General features: G+C 37.7%; 1 protein-coding gene across 2 annotated transcripts in view; it reads left to right on the top strand.

Moving 5' to 3' along the window:
• GAK (cyclin G associated kinase) overlaps positions 1 to 25044 on the top strand; it is a 79036-nt gene that overhangs the window by 30099 nt on the left and 23893 nt on the right. For both annotated transcript variants that reach the window (XM_067316594.1, XM_067316595.1), the window contains 10 exons: positions 6894 to 6943; positions 7035 to 7183; positions 10618 to 10740; positions 13368 to 13501; positions 14764 to 14958; positions 16092 to 16209; positions 19747 to 19826; positions 20130 to 20323; positions 22227 to 22385; positions 23309 to 23788. In XM_067316594.1, coding sequence (XP_067172695.1) covers positions 6894 to 6943; positions 7035 to 7183; positions 10618 to 10740; positions 13368 to 13501; positions 14764 to 14958; positions 16092 to 16209; positions 19747 to 19826; positions 20130 to 20323; positions 22227 to 22385; positions 23309 to 23788 — 1682 coding nt within the window. The remainder of the gene's footprint in view (positions 1 to 6893; positions 6944 to 7034; positions 7184 to 10617; positions 10741 to 13367; positions 13502 to 14763; positions 14959 to 16091; positions 16210 to 19746; positions 19827 to 20129; positions 20324 to 22226; positions 22386 to 23308; positions 23789 to 25044) is intronic.

The raw sequence follows: 25044 nt of genomic DNA, 5'->3' as shown, positions 1-25044 counted from the left end.
GTTCTCAGATACCCAGTGTGTGACTTTCTTCTAGTCAGTTTTTCAGTCCAATTGCAACTGTTTTTCCAGTACCTTTGTGTGAGTAATGATCAGAATCTGTTTTTATACATTTTTGACTCATAATAGATCATGCAATGTAAAAGCTTTTTCATAATGAATAATTCTAAGATGAGAAGGTAAGTCACTACTGAAAGCTGCGATTGAAATAAAGCCTCCTTAGGAATACAGTGCCATGTCCCTTGATCATAGGATTTCTGTCCCTCTAATTGGGATACTGTGCTATGGCTTGTCAAGTGTGTCTTATTTTGCCATATGTACTTCTGCCACTGAGTGTAGTTGTTTATTTTGCTGCTCTAAACTGTTTTTAATGTTCAGATAGTTGCGAGAGCTGTAGTTCTGGCACCTCTGTAGCCACTTCAAGTGCATTTTTAGCTGTTCTGTTTAGTCTGTTCAAACTTCCTGTGTGTAGCTTCAACAGAAGGGTAAGGTCTCCTATTTAAAGGTCACCAAAGTATAAGCAGCTTTTGTTCTCAAATGTTCTACAGATAAAACTAACTGGCACTGTAGCATCAAGCTTTTCATCAGTTGTCTACCATGAAGGATCCATACTGACTCAAAAGAAGGCAGGGAGGAGTAAAGAGGACTGAACAGCTGCATGACGAAAAGCAGTGACTGAATAGTAGCTTTGCAAAATTGTAGGAAACCTATAGTCTGTGTTAGAGGCTTAAAATTTGTGCTGCCTGTGGTAGGTGTCACGGTTTCTTGCTTAAACCCATCTGTAAAACCCAGAGGTACAGAGTTTGTCAGTCAGCCCAACTCAGCCTGAGTATCCATGCCTGAAGTCAGTTCCATCTGGACTGGAGCAAGATGGCGAGGCAGCATGTGGACGATGGCGGAGTTTAGGATAAATACAGCCAGTGTGCTCTGCCCTTGCAGTGCTGTGATGCAGTGTAGACCTTCCTCTTCATGTGTTGCAGAGCTCCTCTGTGGAGTATGAAGATGTCGTCTTTTCACTGGAAATCAAGAGGGAAGGAGTTAATATATGGATGTATTTATCCTCCACATGGTGAATGTCGTCATGGCCAGGAGAAGCTTTTCTCTTCTGGGGGTTAGGGTTGAGTTTTAGTTTTTCATTTGGGAAAAGTGTCTCTTCCCAGTGCTTTGCCTTCCACATTCTGTTCTCTTGGTTCTTATTCCTGTATATGAAGTAACGTGATGAGCTACAACTTAAGTGCTCTCCTTTTTTTTTTCTCTTTGGTGTATACTGTCTTGCAGGTCTGTCCTTTATCTCCTATCGGACCTGCTAACTTCTCTGGAACTGATCTTCCTCTCACCTTCTCTTCAGTCTTACTTCTGTTCCTTTTGTTGTACCTTGTTAAAAATTAGTTTGGTAAAACATGGAAATGTAAATATCCTTGCCTTTGATAGCTATACTGTTTACAAACTTGAAGTTACTTAATTTCTTGTCTTAATTTTGGCCAGTTTTGCTTACCTTTTTACTTTAAGTTTTGTAGCATTTCTTGTGAGAGATAACAGTTAAATTTCTCTTCTGCTCCTTTGAAGTTGACTTCTACTTTCCCACCTGTTGTTCTTCTTGATCTTACTCTTTTGCACCTGAAGTTGACCTGAGTTTTTTGATTGTATACTATTTCTGAAGTACTCTTGCACTCAGCTCTTCTTGCACTTTTGTCACCATGTGACTTTCTGCATTTGTTGTGTCTCCATCAGTCTGTTATTGAAGAAATTTCCTCTTCCTGCTCTTGCAAGCAGTTTCTTCCTTAATGGCTGCTGGAAGTATAATTATCTTTGGAATTTCATCTTCTAGTGTTTTGCTGTTTTCCCAGTATTTAAGAGCTGTCTAAAAATGACCTTACAGTATGGAATGCCTCGTATTACCCGACAGCTTATTCTTGTTTCTCTTATCTTGTTTTTTTGTGTTTTTTTCTGTTTATTGGTTTTCTTTATTTCCATAGTTAGTGCAGTATGGAAGGAATAAAACAGTAACTGTATATCCAAGCAGAGCTGATCTTGCTGTTTATGAAATGTAGGTTAGTGAGTCCTTGCTATCTGAAAAGATTCTACACAGTTCACAAACTCTTCTCTACAATTGGTTTAGATTATAGTGACTATCCAAAATACCTGTCTAGTTCCTATCATATTCCTGCGGAGTTACTGTTTACTGTGCTACTTCTGAATGGCCGGTTAGCAGTCTGTGGTTAAACTCTACAATTGACACCTTATTTATAATCCCCTTTTTTGGAAAAAAGGGAAAAATATGACCGAGATGGAATATGAGGCTCTACTATATAGTGCTGTCCAGAACCCCATGGCATTTATGCTGTAAATTTGAATGGAAAATAAACTGTTGAAATCCCATAAGTTGCTTCAAACTTTATCCAGTGTCATTAGTTAATTGTGATAGTGTCTGAGCCTCTGTGATGGATTGAAGTGCTGTTGCAGATATTTTTAGTATGTCCTGTGGAATTTACCAAATGTTCTTAGTCAAAGAAAACATCTTTAAATCTTTGCATCGTATTCTTTTACACTACAAAAAGTTGCATATGTGGATATCGATTACACTAAGTAGCTTGTGAAGGTAATTGTTTGCTGACTTTGTTTTGGTTTGTAGCTCTTAAGTGGGAGCATCATGGTATCAAAATTAGATCAACTAATCACAACCCTTCTCCAGCTAAAGGGGAGGGCAGCAGCTCTTTGGGTTTCTGAGAATTGCCAGAGGCTTGCCAGACAGGGTCTGTAAATGTGCTGTGAGTTAAAACAGATTACCTTGTACAAGCTGTTTTTCCTTAAATTGTCTAAATAACTCCCAGGTTTCATCAGGAGGGGGCCCTTCTCAGGTGTTTTGGTCTAGATTGGTTCTTTTTAGTGGTCCTATAATTTTAATTTCTGGGTAGGTCTGGTTAGTGTGTATTTTAATCCTTAATTGTGTTCAATAGTTTACTGAAATGGCAAACCATGAATTTGAGTATTTCCTAATGTTTATGTAGAACCTGTGACAGGGTCTCTTAAGTTCTTTAGCATTTAAACATTCACGATGCTGCTGAGTCCTACCACTGGCATTCCACTTTCTTGAGCTACTTATGCTTTAACTGAGCCAAAGTGTTAATTCTTTGTATCTACTATAGAAAATATCTGTTGGTCATAATCCATTATATGTGCTGCCAGTGTCATTTTCCCTTTACAAGCTTGTGGCTGCAGCTGGTACCATGAGGGGGGGATGTAACACTTTCTTCTCTCCTATTGTACCCTTCACTGCCTTCCCATAACTCTTCAACTAACATGAGCAACAGACATTCTGGACAAAATAAAGTGTCTTTTCTTTGCTGTGTTTTTTCCTCAACCACGCCTAAGTGCTCTTGTGTTGAAGTCCTAGGAAGGTAGAGGTGTCTCCTTTCTGCTGATCACTTTTTCTGAATCATGGAGATTTCCATTATCTGCAGTCAGAATTTTTTTCCTCATTGAATCAACACCATAGTGGAAGAATTAAAGCAAATGTTTTATATTTGCTACAAAAGTTACTTTTTTCATCTCCACCCTACCTGGCTTTATTTTAGTTCATATTTTGGTCAGATGGCCTCTTATTTATCCCCAGTAAGTGATAGTCTGAAAACTAAAATGTGTGTCATGGGCTACAAGGAACTGGAGTGAATGAGAGCTGTCCTTGTCCCCCAGTTCACCTCATTTGGAGATTACAGGTGGTCTGCTTAAAGCCAAAACCCCCTTCCAGCATAGCCAGTAAATGTTACATGCATCCAGTTCCAAATGGTATTCATAGCAGCCCACAACTTGTGATCAGTCTTCTGCTCCATTAGAACAGTCTTTGTCCCTAAAGTGTTTAATCTAAGAATTTAGGAAACAGGTACCTTCTATTGCTAGCTTACTTTGCTTCTAAGGTAATTTTGTTTCTTTGTGCAGTGCTAATATTTCGTGAATTTTGGAGTTGCACTAGGTAGGTGAATGATCAATCCAATTCTATGAAGCAAGATGTGAATTTTGGTGCTGCACTTCCTCCTAGCTTAAAAAAAAAAGCTATTGCAAGGATGGTGGTGCTTAGATGGTTCTTGCTTGTTGTTGTGAGTATAGTGATGCTAGCTGGAAGAAGATTATGTAAAGCTTTATTTGACTGATGATGATACTTGTTTACTCACCTTGTTGCTCTACCGATTAGTCTGCCATTTTGTTCTTTCTTTCCCATCTTCATCTGTTAATAACTCAAGGTAACTATGCACTGTTCTAAAATTTTGTGCTTAATGTTAACCAGCTTGTTTTGTGAATTTAATTTTAGCTTGCTGAAATTGTATATATTTTTTGTTTAGTATTAGGTATAGTGCTTAAATGCAGTTATCTGGCAAGATTGATGTTGCCAACTGTTTTTACACAGTGAAGAGGTTTTGTTATATAACTAAAACTTCTGGTTTTGTTCAGGTGTTTACACTGCACAGTGGGAGTTTGTAAATTATTTCACTTGCTATATTTCTCATTAGACTTTTCATTACAAAAACCTTGAAGTAACCTGATACCATCAGAAAAGGGACTCAATATGGGTATGATAAGTTTCCTGTTTAGCTTAATTGGAGTCTTACAGTACACTGTCTGGGGCTTTTCTTGTGGGTCATAAGCCAGAAGCTCTTCATCCAATGTGTTGATTTGTTTGAATATTTTTCCATTCTTGTTACCTGCCAGCAATATCTCTATGTAAATAAAATGTGTGCTGCTGTTAGCATTGTAATTAGGAAAGGCCTCAGTCCTGATATTTAGTCCAGTGCAGAAGATCTCCAAATAAAGAGGAAAAATTGCAAAAGCTTTTTCAAATTTAGTTACAGGACTATATCTTGAAGTGTGAGGGAATGCAAATAAGTGTGAGGAATGGACTGCACAATTGCTGCGCGTATTTTTTTGTCTTCCTGTCATTTAAAGCAGCCTCTTAGTTACCAAAGTCTGACATGAAGCACTCCACTAGAAATATAGTAATAATGATTCAGTCTTAATACTGAAGTAGCTCTGAAATTTTCATAATAAAGTCCAAGGAAAACATGGAATGGTAATTCAAGGATAAAAAGTTATGCTTTTTAGGGAACTTCTATTGATTCTGCAGTTTGTGTAACGGTCACATATTTTAACTAAGCACTAACATTCTGAAACTTGTTCATTTTTAATAGGCAAACAACGTATTTTCTGCAAAACAGTGAGCTTGAGGTGCCCATGCTGTATATTATTAGCATACTATGTTACACTTTTTCAGTGGGTATTTTAGTTTAAAAGTGTATAGAGCTTTTCTGTAGCTGTGTAAAGTGAGATCAGTGCTCCTAATAATGTCATGTTTAATGTAGACGAATGTAGAAAGCAAAGCTATATAATAAAATGGTGTTGCTAATAAAGGGTCAATATCTGAAACAGTTCCTAAAGGAATGGGTATGAAGACCTTGGGTTTTTGCCTTTCTATATCTGTCCATCCATCTCAGATTGCTGTAACACTCAGGTTAAATAGCATCGAAGGCATAATTGTTCTTTATTCTCAGCCTATCATATGAGGTGGATGTTTAACTTGATGCCAAAAAAGTTGAACTGTTCAGAATCTTGGAATAAAAATTATTTGGGTGTTTTGTGCACCTCTTTCTGCAGGATTTTCAGGTTTAAGTTTTTTCAGTGCTTTGTCAAGTGAGATACTCAAATTTCTATATGATATTTTCCAGTTCTCTTGAGTCCCTTGTTCAGTATCATTGTTAGGATGCTCTGATCATGCTGTTCTACATACACTCCTTGATGTCATTGTTTTAGAATAATTGTTCTTGCCTTATATAATGTCTTCCTCAAAGTCCTTGTGAATTCAGTAATGCTTTAGTCTATCCCTCCAGCTTCCTGACTTTTTACTAGCAAGCCATAAGGAATCCAAAACAGTGTAATGTTTTCTCTTGATGTTTGAGTGCAGTGTTCCAGGTCTGCTCTCTGAAGTAGTCTCTTGAAACTTCATCATGATGTAAAAGCCTTCCTTCAGTAGCGCTGTTTAATCGCTTCTACATTCTTTAAATGCGAACTGTAGTAGTGTGATGATATTTTGATATTCTGAATATTATACACTACTGAAGTTGGAGATGCCTAAAGCATGTTCTATAGGTGATGTTTGTTCTTGTTTTGCCAGTCAAGAATGCAGACCTGCGTGATCACGCTCAAGGGTGTTGACTTATGCTGGGCTCTTCAAGCTATTTCATCCTGCTACATAGCAGGTAGCCTAGAATAAAAAAAGTCACTGGGAGATTGTTACTCTTCAAAAGGCTGCTCTTTAAAAACTGTGTGTAGCTTTACATATAAAAAAAGTGATTAATGCCTTGCTTGCTATGGGCACTTTGGAAGTGAGTTTTCAGGGGAATGATTTAATGAGGGAAGAGATTGAAATAAACTCTACTTGTATGGAATCAAGAAAATGGGATGCATGGCAAACTTGTGGGAGAGTTAAGTTGGTTCAAATATAATCTTTCAACAATCTTTGTTTTAAGCATTAAAACATACTCCAGTTAAGATGTTAATGGATTCTTCTTAGACTTTAAAACTGGTACCTTCCCAGTAATGAGATGTCTTCAGGTTCTCTGAGAAGCCACTTATTTGCATATTTACAATGAAACTTTGAGTAGCAGTAGGAGCTATTGGAATGATTTAAATACTGAAGGCAAGTGTACAACATCCCAACAGATGGTTTTGTGGCAACAAGTGCAGATTAGTAGTTTTTCAGAGTTACCTTCTATTCTGTAAACCTTGAGCTGTGAGGAGCAAGCCTCAGATAGAAGAAAGTGGTGGGTGGAGCCTGAGAGACCTGGGATTTGGATTTACAGCTGGACAGTTATATTACCATATATTAATTCTGATGTGTCTTATTTCAGTTATGCAAAAGGAGACTTGGATATATCATACATCACTTCCAGAATTGCTGGTATGGTAGCATGTCTGTCTTATGAATAATTTTTTGTTTGTTTTTAATATATAAAAAGTGAATACCTTACCTGGTGATGTTCTGTTTTCAGTGATGTCCTTTCCAGCTGAAGGTGTAGAATCTGCCATCAAAAATAACATAGAAGATGTCCGGTTATGTTTAGACTCTAAACACCCTGGCCACTATGCTGTGTACAATCTTTCTCCAAGGACATACAGGCCTTCAAGATTCCATAACAGGGTGTGTATAGTTTCTTGTGTACTTTCTTATAAAAGGTCTTTCAACACAATATCTTGATTACAACTACAGTTTCCTGTTGTGTGATTTGTTAAAGTAGGTTATATAATCAAAGTTCATGAAAGAATAGTTATAAGGTAAGAGTAACCTGAATTCTGCTTGTCTTTGCTTCCAATCAAACTTGCTGATTAAAGGCTGATCTTTAATCTTACTGATTAATGGTTGTTTCGTAGACTAGTAATACCTTTGAAGAAATGTGTAGGTACCCAGGAGTTCCCTTGCCTGTTTCAGACTTAAAAATATGTAGCTTAATTAAAAATCTTACTAAATTTTAATATTCTACATTCAGAGGTTTTCCTCTTCCAGTTGCAGTACCCTTTTAGGGACTGATTTGCACAACCTGTTTACTGGACTTTCTCTTTGTTTGGCTACATCTTTCTTGACTCTTATGTGGCTCAGTCTTGGAGTGCTGCTTTTTCATAAGTGAGCAACCTAGCTCTGCTTATGGCTACTGCCTGAAATACTGGCACAGCTTAGCTGAACCTGCTCTTGCTTGCAGGTGCCTTCCTAGACAATTCTCTGAAAATAAAATAAGGAAATATTTCCCCAATTCAACATCAAGATTGAGGACAGCTTGTTAGGTGCTGAGATGTTGGACTTCAGTATCGGTCTCTGCTAAATCCATCTCAAAGCTGTCCTGTAACTAGCCCAACAGTGGAAACTGGTACTGTGTTATGAGCTCTCTAGCATTGTCCACATTAGGCCTCAGATAAAACAGTCTGCAGTGATCGTGCCCTTTGCTATGGTACTAACTGACCAGAGGAGAGTCAAAACATTTGCTACACACAACTCTTTTTTGACCTTGCCTTGCAGAGCTCTCATTAGCATTACTTCAGTTATCTGAGTTTACTTAAACTTTGTCAGGCTGGAAAATGTTTAATGTATTCTATTCAGTGCTTGTCACTTACCTTTCCTCCCTTTGCTTCCTCACAAACTGATGGAAAAAGACACCTGAAAAACAATTGCTGCCTCTTTGGGTAGAGGTGCTAAACTTCTTTTTTTCTGAAGCTGGTTCCATATCAGGGCTTAGTCTAGTTGCCAGAGTCTGTTCGACATGAAAAGCAAAATTTGATCGTGCAGGGGACCTGTGATTGATTTGGAGCAAAAAACAAGTTTCAGCAGTGCTTTTTAGACCTAGAGTTCTCAAATGTCCACTGCAGGTGATATGTTTTTTAATGAACTGATTATTCCTCTTCGTACAAAGCTGTCAGTCCCAATTTATGGAATGTTAAATCCTGACTGGAAAATTGTCTACCCTGGAGACACAGTTCTTTTGTCTGCAAACAAGTCAAAGGTGCCAATGCAGCGATATTCATGGTGTATTGGCACAGTGTAAGGTAATATGAACACTGCTATATCTGCCAATGATTGGAAGCTCTTCTGATCTTTCAGTACATTTAACTTAGTGACATTCATTTTGTTTCATGAGCTTTGTTTTGTTTTCCTGTAGCTGAAAGTTAATAGGAGATTATAACTTGTCAAAACCGTTGTAGGCTCCTGCCCCCTTTATTGTCTGGGATGTTTTGAAAACTTCTACAAAACATTATGGTCTTTTGTAAACCAAAGATTTTACTTGGAGAACAAGCTCTTACCGTAAATGTGGTAGGAAATTTTCACAATGCATCTTTGAAATACAGATACTCCAAATGAGCAATACTCACTACTTTTATTTTGTTTTTTGGTGACTTACACTGGGTGAGAGCAGCTGTCTAGGAAGCTAAGGAAGCTTAGTATTTCTCTAGTGTCTGCAAATGTAATTCTGGCAAGCCTTATAAACTTGATCAGAGGAAAACAGCTTCTGAAATACCTAAAACCGTGACATTCTGCTTAGATATTTACAAAGTGGTAGCTTGTTGATTCCTGCTATGCACTATCTTTAGGGATCTTTTTTGATCTTTTTCTTTATCCTTAAAGTTGATGCTAGTTTTGAAGTCTTCTCTGTTCTAGTCTTGGAACAGGTTGGCCAGAGGTTGTGCAGTCTTCAGGCCTGGAGGTTTTCAAGTCTCAGCTGGATAAAGCCCTCAGCTGACCTCGTTGCTGACCGTACTTTGAACAGATTGGACTAGAGCCCTCCTGAAGGGAGGGGCCCTAGAGCCGTGTCCCTTACAACCTGAATTATTCCTTGATCTTATTTTATATGAGGAGGTTCTAGGTATCTAAAGATGCCAGCAAAATGACATTAGTTTGGCGATTTAGATTCTGCTAATGACCTGGGTTGGTGGATCAGATTGTTTTGAGCTTACAACACAGACAAAGAATGAAAAGGCAGTGTTATGTGGTATACATTGTATGGCAAAACTAGTCTGAGCAGAATGCAAACTGTAAAACAAAAGCAGTTCTGCTTGCATTTTGAATACGCCTGTTTTCCAGACAGATTTCTAGTTTATAGCTGTAGTGCTGCTGTATGAATCTTTCACTGATAATATAATACTTGAATTACTGAACCCCACACTGAAACCTGTGGTGAACAAGAAAAGGGCTGCTTGCTTTTATCTGGTCAGTGATTACTGTGTAAGCTTTTTACTACCAAAAGAATATTTGACTTAAATTTCCAGCAAGGAGAAGCACTTTTAATCCAAAAAGTACAGCAATTTCAGGATACTAGAATACAGCAAATAACTATAGGAGACTCTGTCAAACTTTTTTGCACTTTTTTTTCTGAGCTTGCCATGATGATAATTTCATTGAGAAGTTTTTGTGAGTGATACTCCAGTCAGTTCAGGTAATTACTCTTAGAACAACCCTTGTACCATTCAATCTGGGTAAGAAGGCATGTGGCTCATAGCAGAAGTCTTCCACAGCAGTTGTGGTCCTGGTTAAAAAGAAACAGTAAAACTTGCTTTGTAAATTGTGTCTTTGAACCTGGCAAAACATCCACTTTAAGTTTCAAGAGCTCTAGGATCAGGTTTCATGGATTGTGTCCTTATGTGGCAGCCAGTTTTAAGAACATAGACTGTCTCAGCAGTGAAGTTTATTATTTCCTAGTCTTTTGTAACACCAATTGTAGAAAGAACATTATTCAATTTTTAAAGCTTTTCTTTGAATAAAGGAGAAATATAAGAGAACAACTTTGTGTTTTATTTAATGTGTATGAATTAAGTTGAAAGCTGTTTTGTTTCACTAGCTGAAATTGTTTTCCTGAAGAACAAGAAATGATTAGGTTTGAGCTGCTGATATTCATAGTGCAGCAAACTACAGACAGGACTGAAGGTCTGTTGTGCTTGATGCTATAAAGAGCTTTTTACACTGTGTGAGACTACTTTTCTTGAACAACTCGTTTCATTTCTGCCTGAGGTTGATGCTGAAGTGTAAAATTGCCTCTACAGTTTATACTATGTGAATGTATATGAGTATTTCTCATTTGTTTCTCACTGCAGGTTTCTGAATGTGGCTGGCCAGCAAGACGAGCACCAAATCTTCAGAATCTTTATAGCATATGCAAGAACATGCATTTATGGCTGAAACAAGATCAGAAAAATGTTTGCATTGTGCACTGCCTTGTAAGTAATTGGTTTAATTCTGGAGTGCTTTGCTCAATCCAACTTTAGATTGTCAATAAGGATGCTAGTGTCCACTTGGTTTGTGAGTATTAGTGATTTTTTCTACTCTGGAACATGGAGACTGTTCTGTGCTAATGTGTTTAGAAAAGCAGTTTGCATCAGTTTTCTCTTTAGGCAATCAGTAGGATAATATAGCCCTTGTTTCTGTGTTCGTAGTGTGTACGAACATGCGTGCGCGCACACACACACATACAGTTTTGGGCCAGATGTCACAGGGCATACACCAGACTTACTAGAAGTGAATGAGAGCTGCAATGTCTTGTATTTGTCTAGCTGGAAATTACTTTGGATTTAATCTGTTGCAAATAATGGCTTTAACTGGGAGAGAGAGTGTGTTTTAGACAGTTTCTCAGGCAACAAAACATGATTTGGGAGTTTCTTCCTGTAAGGAAGAAACCGTGACCGTGGGGAGCAGAGATATGGGAGCGGATAAGGGATTCCTGATCTTCTGATCTTGACTAAAGTTTGTACTACAGGAGTGAATCGCTAAGTTTTTACATCCTAATTTAAATGCTCTACTTGAAAACAAGCAGTTAACAGCAAGGCCGAAATGGCAACCCTGCCCCACTTCAGCTACAATTAAGGCTTTCTGGATTGCCAAAAACTGCCATCCTGAGTTTCTGATATCATTGTAGCATGTATGCCAAAGGGCTGGAGTAGCTCCTGGACATCTGCAGTAATACTTTGTTCTGCATAATTATTTGAGGTCATGCAGTCATGGTCATCCTTGAAAACTTGTGTAGCTTTGTCATTGAAGATATCAGTACAGGATCATTTTGATGGAACTTAATGGCAAAACTCGAACTCGATAAATGACAGCTATTTAAATATGGTTAATTGTTGTTTCAGATACTGGCATTTGACCTTTGTTTGAATATAGCTTTTCCTTGTGTGTGTGTGTGTATAATTATCTTGGTACTTTTAATTTCCTTTATGAAGGCTATTTCTTTTCAAAACAGTTCAGCCACAAATCTCATCTGGCTTTTTGGGGCTTCAGGAAAAATTTTAGCTTTAAAATCTAGCTGTTTCTGATTTTTATCTAGATGTTTTTTATTGCTGCCTTAATGACTGTTCTGGCCTGAGGATTGTTTATTTTTAATATCCAAAGTCCATCATCCTGTAAAAACACAAATGGAAAAATTGAAATTCTTACTCTTTGGCCTTCTGTCCTTGCAGTAGTTTCTTTTGTTTCCGTTCTGTATATCAATCAAGCTTCTTTCTGAAATGCAAGCTTCTGTCAGTGGATTTGTTTACTAATGAATAATATATTCTTAATATTTTGAATGCTGTAATTCTGACTGAAGTCTTCAGTGCCTGAAATATCTTCCTCTGACATCATGAACAGTTGCAAAGGATTTTCTATGACTTTCTAGTTGACCTGTACAATGATTTTTCTCCCTTCTGTGTGATGCTTTTATTTGGAAATGGCTTTGTAATGCTAGTGCACTTAAGTCACTGCTTGTCATGCTGGTCAGTGTTTTATTCTTCACTTGTACTCATCAATGTCTTGTCCTAAAGAGTAGTCTTCTCAGGGTAAGGACTGTTTTTGTTCCATCTGTGTGATATTTAGCTGAAAGGCATGGTTTAGTTTGTAGAAACAGACTAATTCAGGTTAGAAGTTACTTCTGGAGGTCATTAGGCTCAGTCTGATGCTCAGAGCAGGGCCAACTTCAATATTAGTTCATACTGCTCGTAATTAAGGCTTCCTAGTTGTGCCAACAGTATAAGAATTTACTGATTTACTCTTTAAAGATTTGGCTGCTCTGGTGCTGGCAGACCTTTTTAGTGAGCTAAGTTGTGGTTAGAATACATGCCTGGCTCTGAAGGAAATGACTATTAAAACAAGCTGAGAAGAGATTTCCTTCTTCCCTTGGTACTTTTGCTCAATCCAACTTGTAATTTTTGCTCAATCCACACACGTAATGAGTATTAATATGCTAAACGACTACACAAATTTGTGTTCTTTGCTTGCTAGCAAAGAAAACTTGAGGAAAGTCCTGTCAGCCTTTATCTCCTGACTTCCGAATCTTCAGTATTTTATAGTGTAGGGCTGAATTTGGCATGTGTAACAGTGGTCCCTGCAGATTAATGCTCGGTGTTATTCTTTCCCTCTCTTAAACTTCCCTGACAAATATTAGTCTCATGCAGTTTTAGTCACAAGATCTTCATAGTGTTCAGTGTGGCTCAATTCTTTTGCATCTTAGGACTTGTCTTGTAGCAGAAACCAATGGGCTGTTGGCCAAGAAAAGCACTGAAGTTGAGTCTCAGGCAGCAGCCAGAAAACAGGCTTGAAAATGGATATTAGTGATAGTAAGGTAAAAAACATCGAATTGAACACTTCAGACCATATTAGGCTAAAGTTATTATTGACATCTGAGCAAGTAGATCATTTTAGTATCTTTGTCTTTTTGAAATAAAATGAAAAATTTTCACATTCAAATTCAAATTTCAAATCTGATTGCACTGGAGCTTGGACTTCATTACATAAAGTAGGCAGCATGTTCTTCAGTAACTTCTGTAATGCTTTTTCCACTAGATTTAATAACAAAATTGCAATTTTTTTGTAGGATGGAAGAGCAGCATCTGCTGTTGTAGTTTGTTCTTTTCTATGTTTCTGTCGTCTCTTCACTACTGCTGAGGCTGCAGTTTATATGTTCAGTATGAAACGCTGTCCTCCTGGCATTTGGCCTTCTCATAAAAGGTATGGTATCAGTCTGTTTGTAGGGTACTGTTGAAGCAAGTATTTCTACAATCATGAATATGCTACTATTCATACAGAACGCTTTCTAGGAAGATTAATAATTTCAAAAGTGGCTTTGTTAGAACTGCAATATTCAGGAAAATGGGTGTCATGATTAGGTAAAGTAGTTGTGAATTTTGTAAGACTTTACACATTCTTGTTACTACTGAATCAAATGCAATCTGTGGTGAAGCAATGTTAGGAATGAAAGCAAGGGTATACAATGCTTTTGAAATGCATTCTTAAGTATAAGATGCACTTTCACATGTGGATTACATTCTATGCCATGCTTAGTAATTGTTATTTCAGTAGGCCTTAGTGTCAGCAAAATGCAAGTTCTGTGGAAAGAGTAACAGTATAATTCCTGTTTAGTAGATAACAGAATACCTTCTGTTTTTTAAGAGTGCGTGCAGAGATTACTTTCGTACATGTTGAAGTGTTTTAAACTGATTATTTAACTTGATGTACTTTGCTAGATCTTGTAACAATGAAGTCTCAGTAACAAGTGACACTAGTAGTAAAGGTGCTTCTGCAGCAAGTTAGATTTAGAAACAGTGAGAAGGATTAGTGAAGTGTAAATGACATTATGCTGTTGTACAGATTGCCTTTGAATATACTTAATGGGCGCTTTCCTCTGTAACTCAAATTTACAAGGATAAATTACAGCTAGCCCAACATGTAGAGTGCCTTTTGGAAGCTTTGGATTACTAGCTTCAGAACTGATGTGTAACCTTGATCCAGTATGTGTAAAATACAAGTAAATAGTTCTCCTAGTGGGGTGTTGTAGGGTTTTTGGAAAGAGTAGCTAGTTTGTCTAATAAGTAAACCTAAAGCTAAGGAAGTAAGGCGAAGACTGGAGTTGAGCCTGGAAGGTGGAACACAGGTGCAGATGAGTTCATATACAGTGCTATATTCAGTTTTGTGGACAGTATGTTCTTCTGTTGTAGCTTAACCAATGGGTTTTCATGCAAAAACGCCATTGCTGGACTTAGAGACTGGTTAGGGATCCTAAATATTTCTCAGTGTTTCTATTTCATTCTCCTTTTGTGAAATTCTCTCAGATTTTAAAATGTCTGTTTACCAGAAGTGCTGTTCAGTGTTCCCACTGTTTATTGTTATCATGTGCTACTGCTCAGTGGCTGGATATTACAAAAGTCCTTATGCGTTCACCCATTTTTAGGATTTGGCTTTCTGTTAAAATGAGTACCTCTTGGTTTTGACAGATACATTGAATACATGTGTGACATGATGGCTGAAGAACCCATTATTCCTCACAGCAAGCCAATCTTGGTCAAATCAATCACCATGACTCCAGTTCCACTCTTCAGTAAGCAGCGCAATGGCTGCAGGCCTTTTTGTGAAGTTTATGTGGGGGATGAGAGAGTGGCCACTACCTCCCAGGAATATGACAAAATGAAGTAAGTACAGGTTGTGATTTGCTCTGAAACTGCATGTTGAGTTTTTCTAGAGCAACTTAAATATGGAGTCCTTACTGTGAGGAGAAAGCATGTTTTTTGATGTGCCAGTTGAGCAGAAAGCTTCTTTAATGCTTACTCTGCCTGGAAAAGCTCCTAAGTCCACTGGTTGATTCAGCTGATCCTGAATGATAAATTACAGGAAAGAGACAAAACAGTTGTAATAGCTGTTCTCAAATGGGGCACATCCCCAACAAAAGTATGGATTATGGTGGGGAGGCATGTTGCAGAGTGGGCACTGGGAGGCAGAGGTGAGCAAGACCCTCTTTCCTTTTAGTCCATATGGTGAACAGCCTGGGGCCAACCTTCATAGTTTACATGTGGTCGGGCTGGTGTATCAACGCTGCTGAAACTGAACTTTGTCTCAGTCATAAAAACAGTAAGGATCCTCCAGCCACTGTAGCTGTAAGGAAGGCGTTTAACTACCTGTTAGCTCCTGTGTAGCTCTGCTGTTCTGGTGCAACGCTGGAATTGCAAATATTACTAGTCAGGGAGGGAAAGTGTGAGAGAACATCAAAACCCTGCTAGCTTCTCTCTAAATCCAAGCCCGATAAGTGTTATGAATTTGGAGAGAGGGACAGGAATAACCATGAGGTATTCAAATAAAACTTTTTCTCTTTTACACTTTTTCTATCTCGCTGTCCCTTAGTGGGAGCCCTGACACAAGAAATTATTCACAGCAGTATAGCTTTAGGCAGCTACTGGTTCTCTGCACCTTTCTTTTGGAACAGCCTGCTTTGTAATATCCTGTTTCTTGTCATCCTTTATCCTTAATATCCTTTGCCGTATTCATGCTCCTGCATTTTCCAGCAGCTCTTTGGAAGCATGTTTTTCCCATATCTGATTTGAGAACTTCAGGTCTAAATAGGTACCTGTTGGTCTGCTGTAGGCAACTGTTAAGCTTATTTTTAGACAGCGTTTAAGTTTTCTTCATTTAGAGTTAAGTCTTTACCCCATAACAAGAAATTAAAATGGAATTTTATGGGGTAACATTGAATGACTTGGAGAAAGCAAACTAAACAGAATGTGGTGTATTTTTTTTAAATTAGGTTAACTGTGGATATGCTTTTTTTCAGGGAGTTCAAAACTGAAGATGGGAAAGCAATAATTCCACTAGGTATTACAGTCCAAGGGGATGTTCTCATTGTGATATATCATGCCAGGTCAACACTAGGAGGCAGACTGCAAGCCAAGGTAATGATAAACTTAACAGCCTGCACAGAGGGTTTTCTTTTTATTGCTGCATTTTGAATTTAACTGTATTTGTGATCTCGTTAAGTACCTGGTTTTATTTACTACTGTTTACTCAAGTAAATATCTGAAGTTTTCATATGCTTAAGTTCAGCTCTTACAGGCCTGATGTGTAAGTCCGTTCTCTTAGTTCTCTCCACATAAATGTTTTGGTAAGCATTTCTGGAAATTACTTCAGTAGTGTTGGTTATTATCTTTGCATGGAAAGCCTCTAACCAATTTCTCCAGGAAGTGATTTTGAGTTGCACAACAGATGAGTTTTTTATTAATTCTGTACACACAAACCACAACTGAAGGGGAAACATTGCTGAACTGAAAATTGGGATTCCAAGGACTACCTGTGCAAAGCAGGCTAGGAAACTCTCTGTGGTGTTGTACCCTATTTCTCCAGCCAGGTTGTGTGTTTTTTATAGCCAATTTTCTCACTGGCCTTCATTTTCCTAGGGAGAATGCATGTTTACTTTTTTAAATCAACTAAGAATGGTAATGTATTGGAAGGTCACAAAAAACTTATGAAGCCTCTCTTCAAATTTCTAAGAATAAATGAAACCTGGAGATCTGTGTAAAAGATGGGAAGGAGTAGTATAAATTTTAGGGTAGCTTTGAGCATTATAAAACTTGATCCAGGGTTTTTTAGAATAATACTGCAGTTTCCACACATTTTGGTAAAACAAACATTCATACACATCTACTATTACTAACAAAGATGTTTTTCCCCTGAATTTTTTTTTAGTTTGTGTGTAGGAAGGCAAGTATCAAATCTTGTCATGTTGCAGAAATTCAAGACTTTCTTTATGCCTCTGGAAAATGTTGTACCCCAACTCTTTAATCACATTTTAAGCCTGAAAGCTCAGTGAGGTGGTTCTCTAGAGCACAAAAACAGTGCATGGACCAAGTTCAGCAGCAAAGAAAGTGCACAACTGGGGAAGATTCAGCCAAGGTTAACTTGTTCTTGTGTGCTGTCAACATCAGTTTCACTGATAGGGTTAAGACTTGGTTTCTCTGGCATTTATTTATTAATTGGAACAGATTAGAACTTTCTCGGCCGTCTGCTGTAACGTCATACATGATCAGTGTTTTGTGATGATCCTGGTTTGGAACTTTGAAACAATATTCAAAGTGCTTTAATTTAGTCTAAACTGCTCTGTGAAGTACTCTGTCAAACTTTTATGGAGATACCACCATGAATGTGTACCACTTGCTTACAGTTAATTTGAGAGAGGATTTAGTTTGTCTAGGAAGTGCCTTGCATATCAAAGGATTAAGGAAACTGATCTAATAGCATATTCAGGTATTCATGTGCATTTCAGAATAGATAGGAATAGACTGATCAGAGAAACTGATTTTTAGTTCCTTTTCTTGGGCTTGTTACTAAGTTGGCTTGACCAAAAGGCTTTAGGAGTAAATTCAGCAGATCTGTTGGTGTCAGATCTACCATGGGGAATGAGATCTTTGCTCAGGTAAGTGCCAGGGGAAATAAAGTAGTTCATCTACTGGGAAGAAAAACTTCCCTTCCTGCTGTGTGAAGTCCTACTTCTCTCTTCTGGTAGCATTTGGGACGCCATAAGTGAGCAGCAAAGTTAAAGACCTTTGAAGTACAGGAGAGAACTGGTGCCTGCCTATGACACTAGCCCAGCAGAGGTGGATTTGGGGTCTTAACAGGTGTTGGTAGGGAAAACTTGAAATAAGTTTCCCATGGTGCATGACAGTGGGAAGACAACTCAAAGATTTTTGATACCATGGATATCTAGTCTGTGCTTAAACTGGATGTACCCATACAGCTGATTTTGTATCTCATGTTTTACAAAGCCTGACAAAACAGTGAAAGTCGCTTTTAGCAGTGGGAAGGTTACAAGATACTCTAGCCTTTTAGGAACAAAGCAATTGTTTTCAGAATGTACTGAAAGTTATACTGTTAAAGCAAACTGCTTAAAGAGGTTATGCCCTTGAGGTGAAGCATACAAAGTTTATTCACTTAGCATTGAGTCCTGAGTTCTTGACAGGAAAAGTGTGGTAGGCTGTTGACATCACTTCTCAACGAGTAGGTAAGGTTGGCTTCAGGACAAGATGCAAGTCTTGAGGAAGACAGGCTTTTTAGTAACTGTTTAAAAAAAACCCTGAAATCATGCAACTATTTGCATATCTCTGTGTAAGATTCTTTGAGCAAGTTTCACCAGGCACTGTCTAATCCTCTGCCATTGAAATGGCCAGTAGAATACCAACTCAGATGTGCTGGTGGCAGCAAAGTAGCCTTCAGGGTCCTATGGCTGTGATTTGATGGAGACTTAATGGAGTCTAGGCAGGGCTTGCAAGGTCTGAATATGGCTGATTCAAGCAGGGCAAGTGCTTGCTTTAAAGAAGATGCAGCTTACTCAGGTATGTAAGTAACTTCACTCTCATCACTCTGACTTCTGATTATTTGTCTTTCAGGAAACTTAACTGTGATAGGGGAAACGGTTCATCTGTTGGCTTAGTGCTTTTGTAGCCATCAGAGTTGTTCTGCGTGTGTACTGGTTGTCTGTAAGAAAGCAACTTGACTCCTGTCACTTGAATTCTGGTTTATGATGTTCCATGAATGCACACTTACAAGGAAAACTTTCAAAATTTAATTATACTAGGTCGTGTTTACTGGTCTCCCTATCACTTGCATTGTAAGGACTGGCAAGAACATTCCACACATGCTGTGTGGGATTAAAGCCAGGGAACAAATGTATTGTGGGCTTATCGAAGCTTGTTCATTTTTGGCTTTGTGCAAGATGGAAGCTACATGGACATCTCTTTTGGGGTAGCATTTTCTGAGCTACCTGCCATGCTGATGAGGCATGGAAAGGTAGTTTTTCTGTTGGTAGAAGAGTTTGGAAAGTTCTGTTATAATTAATCAGTTTGGAAAACCGTTAATTCTGTTGGAGCTGAGTGTCTGACTTGATGTTGCAGAGGAAAAAAGGTAGTCCTTGAACATCTTTCACAGTGTCCTTTTAAAAGTAAGTGCTAGAGATCCTTTCTTCCTGTACTGAATAGAATCATTTATCGATGACAAATCTTTTTGCTTAGGGTATCTTGTGTAGATAGTTTTTGAGCAAGATGAGATTTCCCAAGCATGTGTATGTTCTGAAAAATGTAATACACAGGCCATAGAGTTCCAGCCTTTAGAACAGGGTCTGGAACTGCTTGACAGCCTTGATGGAGTCCTTGAAGTTAATATGAAAAAGGTATCTGGTTCAAGGCCTTTTGGTTTGTGGAGAATATTTCCACAAAAGGCACTACAAACTTACTTTAATATTAAGACTTAAGATTCATTACATTCTGTGCTAATCTGCATTCAAGTCACTCAAGATTAAGTATGGAGGTAAACTAAAATGGTAGCAAAATGAACACTTTAATATATTTTAATATTGAAAATATTTTGTACTAAAAGCAAAGCACTGTGCTTAGTGTTCATGTGGAATTATGGGCTTTCCCTGTATTTCTTGTTTTCAACAGATGGCTTCAATGAAGATGTTCCAGATTCAGTTCCACACAGGTTTTGTGCCCCGAAATGCCACCACAGTGAAATTTGCCAAGTATGTTGTTGATGCCCTTTTGTAGATGATTTGGAAGATGTTTTCTTTCAAACCTGTCAAGCTTACGAATTGGGAGATCCATTGCAATAAGATGACTGGTTTTTTTAACCTCAGTGAACCAGAAAGTTTCTTCACAATACAAAAATATTTCTTTACCTAAATATCACCTGTTTAAATTTTTTTGGAAAAGTTAACAAGTATGACACAAGCTTTACATGAATTCCATTGAATTTCTATCTTGGATTGCTGTGAATTTAATCTAGTTAGGTATTAGTTTCAATCTACTTGTATGTGTCTGTGCAGGTATGATCTGGATGCTTGTGACATTCAAGAAAAATATCCTGATTTATTTCAAGTCAATTTGGAAGTGGAGGTGGAGCCCAGAGATAGACCTAGCTGTGAACAGCCACCATGGGAAAACATGAACATAAAGGGACTGAATCCCAAGATCCTTTTCTCCACCCGAGAGGAACAACAAGAAATTTTATCAAAGTTTGGTAATGAATCTCTTTAAAAAACTAGAGAATGTAGTTTCTAATGCGCTTAGTGTTTGAGGGTGTATTTTTGTTTGTTTTCTGACATTCCTTCAAATGTTAAACTACAAAGGTTTTTTGTAAATATCACTTCAGAAAGTTGAATTGTATAAAGAAATATAAATTATTGTCCAATAATGGATTATTGGATTATTGTCTTATCTCTACTGTTAAATTTGCCTGTTTTAAAGCTCCAGAAATGCAGTTTGGAGGGATTTTAACAAATGAAATTGACAGCCAGGATTTGTAGACAGATGTCTTAAAAGAATTCTTTGGCTAAATTGGCATTATCACTTCACTTAAAATTGAGCATTCTTCAAAATAGTCTTAACTGAAATCTTAATAAAAACATTTTTTCTTACATATAGCTAAGTAATTTTGCTGTTTAATTTCTCATCTATACCTCATGTACTATTAAGAAATCCTCCTGGACCACATGTTCTGTTCTTCATCTGTAGATGTCTATATTAATTCCAGTTAATGTTGCCCAGTATCTTTCTTCTTTCCCATGTATCAGTAACTCCATTTTTGCCGTTGTTTAAAAAGCATGGTATTGTGGTCATTGCTTCTAGTACACCATACATGAGATCTTACTCTCTGTTTTTCTAGTTCCATATTTTAATTCTATTTCTCTTGATATTGGATAGCTGCCGCTGTCTTATCTTTTTATCAGCATATGTTCTGCTGCACTTGCACTATGGTTTAAGCCATGCTCTATTTAACTTAGCTTATACTGATTTAAAAATCATGTTGTGAACACAACTCTGAGCTCCCTAAAGTCAAGGTGTTTCACTGAAAATAAGGACCTTTGATTTTAGTCTTTCTTTCTTTATCTTTCATTTTAAACAAGTCACTTTCACTTTTTGATTTAGAAGTGAAATGCAAGGGGTTCATATTCCGTTGAAAACATTTCTTGCTAAAACTTGTGGGGAGGCAATAGCACTTCCTCCTGTCCTATGAACATGTTTTATAAAACTCTCCTTAAATGAATTCTCTCCTTAGATAAACTGACATAATTTCATTAACCGTAATTTTGTACTTTTCCTGAAATGGATTTTTTAGCATTTCTGTACGTTACAAGTAGACTATGCAGAAGGAGGTTTACCAGTCTGATATTTAGGTTTAGACAGAGCTTTCTCCCAAGCATGCATCCTATTCATGCATCCTATTCTTTCCAAATTAGTGGATGAACACTCATAAGTTCAGGGAGTCCTTATCTTTCAATGAGGAAACCTTCCTTTCTCGGAGGCAGTATAGCATCAGGTAACCCAGCTCAACACAATTTAATACAAGAGTCACTTAATATCTGATTGTCAAATAAGAAATATGAAGAGTGGTTAAGTGCAGCACATGGTATATTACTTAACTCTTTTGAGATGCTTGTTGACAACTCTGTATTATTCTCTAGCCTTACACTTGAGGTACTTTCTGTAGCTGTATCCTTTTCTCATGTTCTTTTCCTTCACTTAAATTGCTGCAGACTTTGTTCACAGCTGCTCTTGCGTAATTTAGAAGTGGTGGTACAAATGGGCTGTTAATGATTAGATGTAACTAAAAATTGGTTAAAATTTCTTACAAATTTAAGTAGAATGCCTGAATGAATACCTGAGTTTTGCTATCAATCTGACTTCTTAATTTAATGTTGCAGCTGGAAATAGGCTTTTACAGGTCTTCACAGTTGAAATAGGGTTAATAATCCTAAATTCAAATCTAAGGCATTTTGCCTTTGCGGAGTAATAGCTGCTTTGAGACACAGATATTTTGCCATAGTAGTCAGTGCGTAAGTCAGATACCAGCTACTGTGCGATCAGGGTTGAGTTTGTTACGAGTACCTCTAAGGATCCTGGTTTAAAATCTAATCTTCTAGGGAAACCAGAGCTGCCTAGACAGCCAGGTTCAACTGCACAATATGAAGCAGAAGCATCCCAACTGGAGCAATCTTCAGAAAGCATACCTACTGAGACAGAATCTCCACACAGCAGTAGTACTGATGCAAATAACTTCTTTCATTCTCTGGACTGGAAAGGTAGGTTTTTTCTTTGAAGTAACTATTTCTTGTATGTTGTATTGTATGCCCTCCGATGAATTCTACAGTTGTTCCTTTGGCTGCCTTGTATGACAAAGGCAAAGTCACTGTTTCACCAGATCATGAGAAAAAACTATTTTAAAAGAGTGAGCTCTGCAACTTAGTAAATGTTCAGCTTCATTTGGGTAAACATTAGGTAATGACTTTTGTATTGTACAAACCTATAAATGCTGAGCAAATCTTTCCTTTTCTGCAAGAATGCTAACCTTAAATGTCTGCAAGGAAGCCTTGTATTCCCACAGCTCCATCTAGGGCTGGTGGTGGAATGGAGAAAAGGTAGATTAGCCAGTGAATCTCAAATGGTCCAGATAAGTATATATGGACTGAAAAAATATAACTTCATAGTACATGTCCAAGCGCTTTTCCTGGACTCATCTCTGATGGAGAAATTGTAGTAACAGCATATGTTGCCATTGAATGGTATCGGATTAGAGCAGCAGTAAATGAAGGCTGTTTTAAGCCATACATGGCATAATGTACTGAGGAATGTGTCCATGTCAGTCACATTCTGAAAGTATTCGTATTACCTTCCTTTCCACAGTGGCTTATTTTTTGGTGTGGTAGGTTAAGTATATGTCAGTTTTTTCATGCTTATGCTTTGTACCTGGAGAACTCCTCTGTTTACATGACTAATCTTTACTAGTAGAGTGCATGAGCTAAAATGGAAGGAGCTGCTCCTTTGCCTGCCATATGCACAGATGTGATAGGCAATGGTTATTTTTTTTTCCCCCCTTATCTCTTTTGATTTATCAAAGCTTCTCACACAAGGTTTGATATCACATGGTCTCACCACATAAGCCTGTCGTCTTCTAGTTGGCAGGATAATCCTGGTATTCTAAAACTGTTATTTCTTTTCATTCAAGATGGAAAAAGTTCAGAAAGTGGAGTAGAGGACAATTCATCCAGAAATGATCATGTTCAGCTAACTGATGACAAGGAGGAGAGTGATCCTTCTGATGAGGAATTCCCTACCCTTTCGGGAGAAGAAAAGGCAGTAACTGTTGATGAAAAAGATTCTTCTACTCCAGAAGGAGAGTTGCTTTTTGAAGCCAGTTTTGAAACACCATCTTCCCTGTTACAAAAACCTGCTTCTGAAGAGAATGTAGATTTACTGGGACTAGACTCTGATGTTTCACCGGAACAGAAACAACCTATCTCAGAAATAAATCCTTCATCAAGCAATGCGGACTTGTTGAACAATCTTTTTGTGGGTGACACATCACAGATTTCAGAGGAGTCCACCGGAGATCTTCTGGGACAAGGAACAGATTTCTTTTTCAGCAGTCAGTCTCAGCATCCAGTTGCTGCTCAGACTATGTCTTCAGCAGCAGCCATGTCTTCTGGTATGTAAAGTCAACATCAGAACTCTTAAGCTGGCCAACATTTAAAAACAGTCTGCTTTGCACTCAGAAAATGAGTATCATGTTTTGATATGTACACTGAGGACATATGTCTATAGCAAGAATCTGGATAGAACAGCTTATTTACTGCATGAAGCAGACAAATTGCTCTATGTTAAACTATTCATGTGGTTCAGGCTCAGAGGCAATTCTTACGTTACTGGAAAAATAGGTTCAACAGTGAAAAACCTTTTCTATCTATGTATTTTGTTATTAGTTGACAATATCCTCTGACTGATATGAACAAGCAAGTGTCAGGTTTTGAATTTCGAGGAAATTCACTGCACTTAAAGAATCAGTGGCTTTCCCATGCAAATGTTATGTATGCTTGATCTTTTAGATCCAGCTGTAAAGAACTTTTGCTAAGTTACAAAACTGTAAAGACTTACTGTGTTCTTACATTTTACGTAGAATGGTAGCATTAGATGTGGTGGAGAGCTGTGCTGTGTAGGTCAAATGGCTCTGTGCGATTTTTTGGCTGTGTTAATCAGATAAGACTTCTAGGCAACTGGAAATCCTGTAGATTACTGTTTAGACCAGTTGGATAATACTACTGTGAAAGGCTGTTTTCTTGCTGCTCTTACTGATGTTGTTGGCAGATCTTTATCCTGAAAGAGAATGTTAGATTCTGCTACCTAACTGGCCTTAAAATAAGGTGTTTTAATTTGGAGGTCCTGTTCTTAGTGATGCATTGCTAGCTCCTTGTGTCACTTGATTAAACTTTTGGGGCATAGCAGTTCTCTGTAGTACTACAGTAAGATTTTAAAGAATATTAGTCAAATAATCAGAAAACAGAAGGTTTAGCCTTTTTGCACAGAGATAATACACTTGGATTGATAGCTATAATCCAAGTATAGCTGCATGGTTATTTGGAGCACTTATGTGAGTTCTAATACTTCTGTCTTCTGAAGTAATTCTATTGAATTGCCTTTGTTACTACAGTCAATGTGGAAATCAATTTTATCATTTTTTTACATAGGCAGAAGTGTATAGAGCAGAACCTTTATCTCCTTAACTTTAACTTTATGACATGAACTCCCCCAAAACCCTGAGCAGTAGTCACGTGTGTATCTCATTCTGCCTTTGAACTGGCTCAGGAGAGAAGGATAATTATAGGAATAAGAATACTTGGCCCCTGCTGCATTTCAGTTTTCCTATCACATTTGTACCTGAGCTTTTGTACATGTACAATGCTGCAG

This window comes from Apteryx mantelli, chromosome Z, assembly GCF_036417845.1.
Source record: "Apteryx mantelli isolate bAptMan1 chromosome Z, bAptMan1.hap1, whole genome shotgun sequence".
NCBI classification, from domain to species: Eukaryota; Metazoa; Chordata; class Aves; order Apterygiformes; family Apterygidae; genus Apteryx; species Apteryx mantelli.
The sequence above is the reverse complement of the archived record's forward strand: the minus strand, read 5'-3'. Positions and strand labels throughout refer to the sequence as shown.